Source organism: Semicossyphus pulcher, unplaced genomic scaffold, assembly GCF_022749685.1.
Source record: "Semicossyphus pulcher isolate SPU_LCO1_2020_fin unplaced genomic scaffold, fSemPul1.0.p SCAF_9, whole genome shotgun sequence".
NCBI classification, from domain to species: Eukaryota; Metazoa; Chordata; class Actinopteri; order Labriformes; family Labridae; genus Semicossyphus; species Semicossyphus pulcher.
The window spans coordinates 9649408-9655758 of NW_027211770.1; the positions used below are offsets into that span (position 1 = coordinate 9649408).

The window sequence follows — 6351 nt, forward strand, 5'->3', positions numbered from 1 at the left end:
CTACCCGGTCCTGCGACATGCCAGTGCGATCTGCGTGGCGGAATGACTTTGTTTAGTTGGCTTCGGTTGATTTTTGTTTAGGTTTCACACCCATAGACTGTATAAAAAGATGGATGACATGACAGCTTCCTAAAGGTGAAGCCAAAACATTTCGGGCGCCCCCTGCTGACTGGCTTCAGTATAGGTCATAGCTCAGCAGCTCAATCAGGCGGAACTGATGGAGCTTGAGGGTCTCCGTTGACAAAATAGGCAGTACGAATATGACTTGAGGACGACACAAAATCAGTTACCTAAAACAAAAAAAATGAAAGACGTGTACATCAACAGGAGCAAACAACAGAGGAAAGAGTTAGAGAAACTGAATTATTACAATGATGACAAAACCCTCAAACTCGGACAGATTACTGCTCAGGTGAGAAAAGTGAAGATTAATCGTAAGAAAAATCTTCAAAAAGATTACGAGGAGCTGCAGGTGGCACATTCAATCAGCCAGGAGAAGTTGATGAAGGAGCTGCAGCAGGAGAAGGAGAAGAACAAACTTCTCCAAGAAGACCTTGAAAACTTCAAAGTCTCTTACAAAAACCTCAGCCTAAAGTACGACACAGAAGTCCCCACTGTCAGACAGCAGGTTGACTTCCTGAACCGTGAACTGGAGAAGGAAGTCCAGACTCATGCTGGTGTAGTTTTGGAGTACCAGACTGTTATTACTAATCTGAGGGCTGAACAGGATGCCCTCCGTCAAAATATGGCGGAGGAGATAAACATTCTGCAGCAAACGGCTTTTGAAAAGGAGAGGGTTCTCTTAAAGGAGCTGGAAGAGCTGAGGATTCAGGTGAACCTCCAGCAACTGCTCCAACAGGAGAACGAGGAGCTGAAAACTCGGCTCAGCGTCCAGACCTCTCTCAACCTTGAGCTCTCTACAGAGCTCAAGGCTGAGAGAGAGAAGCACATGCCTCCTCACAGAAATATCTCCAGCTGTGAGGAGAAGCATGACACTGAGCCATGCCAGCAGGACACCTCCCTCCCTGATCCACCGACAGTCGACCGCCAGGAGGAAATGACAGACTCTCAAGGTAAAACCAAAGAGCAGGAGTCATCTCTCCCTGATACACCGGCCCCGGAAATGCAAGAGGAGGTTGTAGACTCTGACAAGACTGACAGTCATGAGTCGTCCCTCCCTGACCTACTGACAGACCAACTCCAGGAGCAAGTTGAAGACTTTGAGAAGACCTACTGTCAAGAGTCATCCCTCCCTAAATCACCGGCCCTCGAAATGCAAGAGGAGGTTGAAGGCTCTAAGAAGACCGACAGTCATGAGTCCTCCCTTAATGACCTACTGACAGACAAACTCCAGGAGAAAGATGAAGACACTCCGAAGACCGACAGTCGAGAGTTGTCCCTCCTTAATCCACCGGCAGTGGAACTCCAGGAGGAGGATGAAGACTCTGAAAAGATCAACATTCATGAGTCTTCTCTTCCTGATCCACCGCCGGTTGAACTCAGGGAGGAGGTTGGAGCTTCACCATCAAGAAAGGAGCCTTCAGCCTGGAAAAAGTTCCGGCACGCTTTGGGGTTGAGGAAGCCACAAAGGTGGAAGAAGAAGAAGGAGTCCACCACTCCTCCTAACTCCCAACCCTCTGATCCCTCCTCGACCCCCATCTAGTCCCCAAAAACTGAAGGATCTGAGTCTCCTCAGGGGGAACAGCCTGCTCTGTCTCTTCCTGAGACTGGTAGAAGGCCTTCATGAACCTCCTGCAAACACTGAAGGATCTGAGTCTCCTCAGGAGGAACAGCCTGCTCTGTCTCTTCCCGAGACTGGTAGAAGGCCTTCATGAACCTCCTGCGAACACTGAAGGATCTGAGTCTCCTCAGGGGGAACAGCCTGCTCTGTCTCTTCCCGAGACTGGTAGAAGGCCTTCATGAACCTCCTGCGAACACTGAAGGATCTGAGTCTCCTCAGGGGGAACAGCCTGCTCTGTCTCTTCCTGAGACTGGTAGAAGGCCTTCATGAACCTCCTGCAAACACTGAAGGATCTGAGTCTCCTCAGGAGGAACAGCCTGCTCTGTCTCTTCCCGAGACTGGTAGAAGGCCTTCATGAACCTCCTGCGAACACTGAAGGATCTGAGTCTCCTCAGGGGGAACAGCCTGCTCTGTCTCTTCCTGAAGAGGGCGTCAGTGTTGTGAGACACTTCCAGTTTGTTGTTGATTTGCCATTGATACCTTTGATGCAGACCTCGCTATGAAACAAACGCTGTTGTTCACGAGACCTCATGTTACATAACCGTCACAGACAAACTCATTTTTGTGTCATGGGGAGAGGAATATCCATTTCACTTTGGGGGCCCAGCTTTTCTCACTCCTCCCTTCTTCAAACTGTCAGATCGCTCTTTCTCCATGTAGATCCTCGTCGTCCTGCCTGAAGTATAACAATATTTGTGTATATTGGTTCCATCATAACTCTGCTGTGCTCCAAAATATAACCTAGATTTTCCAGTCATATCACTCTGGCAATCTTGGAGGCTGCCTGTATTGAGTTAGCAAGATTGACAGGCTGGTGTTTTGGGGGGGGCGTCTAAGCTGCCTTCTGTGTTACCACACACTGTCAGGCCTGGCTCACATATCCTGTTAAGGTTGGAAAGAGAGATAGGCAAGGAGGGATGGAGGTGACACAAGAGTCAGTAAGAGTCAAAAAAAAGGAAGAGAGAGCAATGGATAGAGGAATTGGATAGGAAGGGGTCAGAGAGGGAGGAGAAAATTTAAAGCAGAGGATCAGAAGAGGCCCGAGGTTGGAGAATGGGATGTAGTATGACACAAAGATTACATTTATATCATCATTAAACCCCTTCAGTAAAGGATAATGGTCACACTTTACATTAAGGGTGCAATTTATATACTTAAGTAATGCTTAACATGCTATCCAATGTTAGCATGTTAAGCTAGCTAACGTTAACCCACTATAAGCTTTGATGAGTTAGCCTATGTATTGTGTCATTTGTGCCATATTTGCAGTAGAGCAAGTTTATTTGTCATATGCTTCACAACACAACAAGTGTCCACCGCAAATACGACACAAATGACACAATACATAGGCTAACCTGGCAAAGCTAATGTATACCGGGTTAACGTTAGCTAGCTTTACATGCTAACATTGGATAGCATGTTAGAAACCAAACTTACCGAGTTCTGTCTGTGGTGGATGCTGTTGCATTGCTCAAAGCCTGAATTGAAGCCAAAACAGCCCTTCCAATGTTTTGGGCTAATTAGCTGGCAACAGATTGAGGAGCGCATGGAGTCACACAGGCTTCATTCTTTGTTGTTTAGAGGTGGCTTGCACCAGAGCTTTTTTTTTGGTGTGCTTCCACTAACTGGCAGTGTGAACATGCATATTAGCTAAATATTTAGTTTTATCAAGTACATTTATATATAACATTTATTGTTCATTGTCCGGCCGATCTGCTTCCACAAATAGGCTTTTCGGTCTCTGTTGTGATACTGTTTGTTTGTCATATGTACAGCTCCGGGTGGACAGAAACGGCCAAAACAAGTTGCTCTTCCATGTTTGATGGTAACCAGGGTGACGAGTGGCATCCATCTGATTGGTTGCCTGAAAAATCAGCGGTGGCGACACCAGCGCCTTTCTGAAAAGGTCAGAAATTTTCAACCCGAAGCGGTCGGAGCAGCCGCTCAAAAAAGACGCTGTGTGCAGCACTTTTTCTCTAGGCGGTCGCATACGCTCTGTCCTTATTGGGAACAACTGAAAAAGATGCTGGCGCTCAGAAAAAGGCGCAATATGGACACAGGGCTTTAGATTCTACAGTTGGAACTGCTTCAGTGGCCAGTAAAAACCAGTCAATTCAGCTATTATTAAAGAGGGGGTATTATGCTGTTTCACATTTTAAGACATCTATATAATTTTACAATGTTGGATGTCCATACTAAAGGTGGGTGAAGTTTCTAATTTGTAGGTTTGTATGTCAGCTGCAGGCTGCTGTGAACGCAAAGTTTCAGACAGTTTTTTTCCACATGCGGCACTTTGTGACATCACAACATCGCAAGTAATGCAAGCAAATGCAAAAGGGAGTGAATATTTGTGGGATCAAGGTGTTACATGACTGCTGAGTGTGTTTGGGCAACAGTAAATCATTTTGTAGTGATTGTATGCATTTTAAAACACACGGAGAATAGATGTCCTGCCAATATAGTGATGTCAGATTCTAAAAAGCTTGTATGTGTTATTTTGAAAGGCAAACACAAACATCATATTCTGTTCTGTTGCTAAGTTTGGATGACTCATTGAGTGAAAGGTGGCATCGTGGTAGGGGAAGACAAGCAGGGGAGCAGAGTGGCATTTAAAGAGTAGCAACAAGGAGCATGGTGACACAGGGAGACAAAGATGGGAAATCGGGCAAAAGTCGAAATAGAGGAGGCAAGCAAGGCTGGGAGTCAAATAGAAACCATGTGCAGGCATATAAAATTCATGTCAACCTTTCACTGAAAGATGTAGTGAGTAAGTAGAAAGGAGAGAAAGGGCTGTTGTGAGTGAGAGAGATATCAGGAGGGCTGATGGTGTGGTTCCCCTTATCCTCAAAGCCCCTGTTTCTGTCTCTCAGTGAGATACCCAGCATCTGAAAGAAGGCCAAAGGAGGGAAACACACATGGAGTTCATGCTTTTAATGATGAATAGTGCTTGTAGGCTCCACTGCTTTGCATTTCTGAAAGTGGAAACACAACCATATAAAGACCACAGGGCTGACACTATGTTTCTGTATTGTGAGCCAGTCACATTCTTAAAACATTTGATGTATAATAACCTAATGATACTGAAGTTCGGTTTAAACGTTCATCTCATAAAAGTTATGATTTGTATTTCCAAAATTCAAATACTGCAGAAACACATGCCTGGATGTTCAGGGCAAATAAATCAAGACAAAATAAAATGCAGGCCTGGTTGTTTTATAATGTCAGCCACACAGCAGTGTTTGTCTAACACAGTTGTAAATGGTTTTCCCTTTTTTATTCGGTCCATTATCTTGCATTACTCTATTTATGCTCTGCAGGGGATTGAGGGGCGGGGAAGAGGAGGGGCATGGGGGTCGATTCAGACAAACATCACACTGAATGCAAAGAGGGAAAGCGTCAAATGAAAAAATAAATGGAAAAACATCAAACACAAACCATTTTTGAGCTCCAGTGCTGTTCAGTCGTGAATGGAATGCGAGAATTGAAGCCAAAATAATTATTTACCAGCAATTTTAATGTTTATCGCTGCATGATGTCTCTTAATATTGTTTAGCATGCCCGCCCACAGAAACGGCTGGGTCCCTGAAAAGGTCCAGTGAATGAATACTATGTCGTAGTTGTAGAGGCTGCACAGACACGCATGATTACAATCACAGAAGTCAAAGTGGGTTCAAATTCTGCAGTAAAAATAATAAATTCTTAGCTATTTCTTCCTTCTCTGAGAAAGACGTGGTGGTGGTGTTGCCTTCACGAACGCTGGCTACTTCCTGTTCAGCCAGATTAACGTCGGCCTCCTGGCTATAGTTTGTCTCTTAAGCCTGGCCAGGAGCAGCTTTCTGAGCTGACTTTAAAAAGCTTCTTTTAAACACGCTACATTTCACTAAAGCAACGAAAAATAAAATAAACATTTTTGGTATTGAAAGTAATGGCTTCTCCCAATAGCTTGCAGGTGATGCATTTAAGGAACATCCGTAATTCAGCAAGCTTTGGGAACCTGGTTTAGACTAGGATGAACAAGTTCTCTGCTCCCCCCAGCATCTGGGCCCCAGAAAGCATACTGTTTATCTTTCGATCATCTCGACCTATAACTAATGTCACCATGATCTCGAACAGTACAATTCATTTTTCAGTTTCATAAATGGTTTGATCTGATTTCTGGATTGTATTCTATTTTCTAAACACGTCCCTACCAATACTACCCCGGTGTTTCCTTTATTCCAGAGCTGTATTGGAAGCTGTTTCTAACAGCCGTCGTTGCTCAAAGTAAACATAATGATCGCAAAGAACAACAGTGTTGTGAGCTACGATGCCAACTTCTAAGCCTTATCAGGAGGCCAACCTTACATCGCCTTTGAGTTCTGTTCTTCTTTGTCTTTAGCAAAGCGCATGCTGGGGAAATTCATCTAGTGAAGGCGTCGTTGCATGGGTGACAAAACTCAGTCAAAAAGTGTAAAATGCTATTGTCCTTCAAAAAAACAACCCAAGGCACTCTGTAGGATTTCTGTAGAATTAAAAAGCCTTTACTTCACATGGCAAGAATAAACTCTTAAATTAAGCCGACACGTTGCAGCCAACTTGGTTTTGAGTTTTTTCACCCATGCAATGACCCC

General features: G+C 44.6%; 1 protein-coding gene across 1 annotated transcript; it reads left to right on the forward strand.

The window, feature by feature from the left end:
- Positions 1-304: 304 nt before the first annotated feature.
- Positions 305-1663, forward strand: LOC138583707 (chemotaxis regulatory protein ChePep-like). Its single transcript, XM_069655670.1, has one exon. It carries the CDS (start codon positions 305-307, stop codon positions 1661-1663), a length of 1359 nt encoding a protein of 452 aa, XP_069511771.1.
- The last annotated feature ends 4688 nt before the right edge of the window (positions 1664-6351 follow it).

What these genes read in the sequence shown, in the direction of transcription:
- LOC138583707 (XM_069655670.1), top strand. Translation starts at nt 305, where the DNA reads ATGAAAGACGTGTACATCAACAGGAGCAAACAACAGAGGAAAGAGTTA.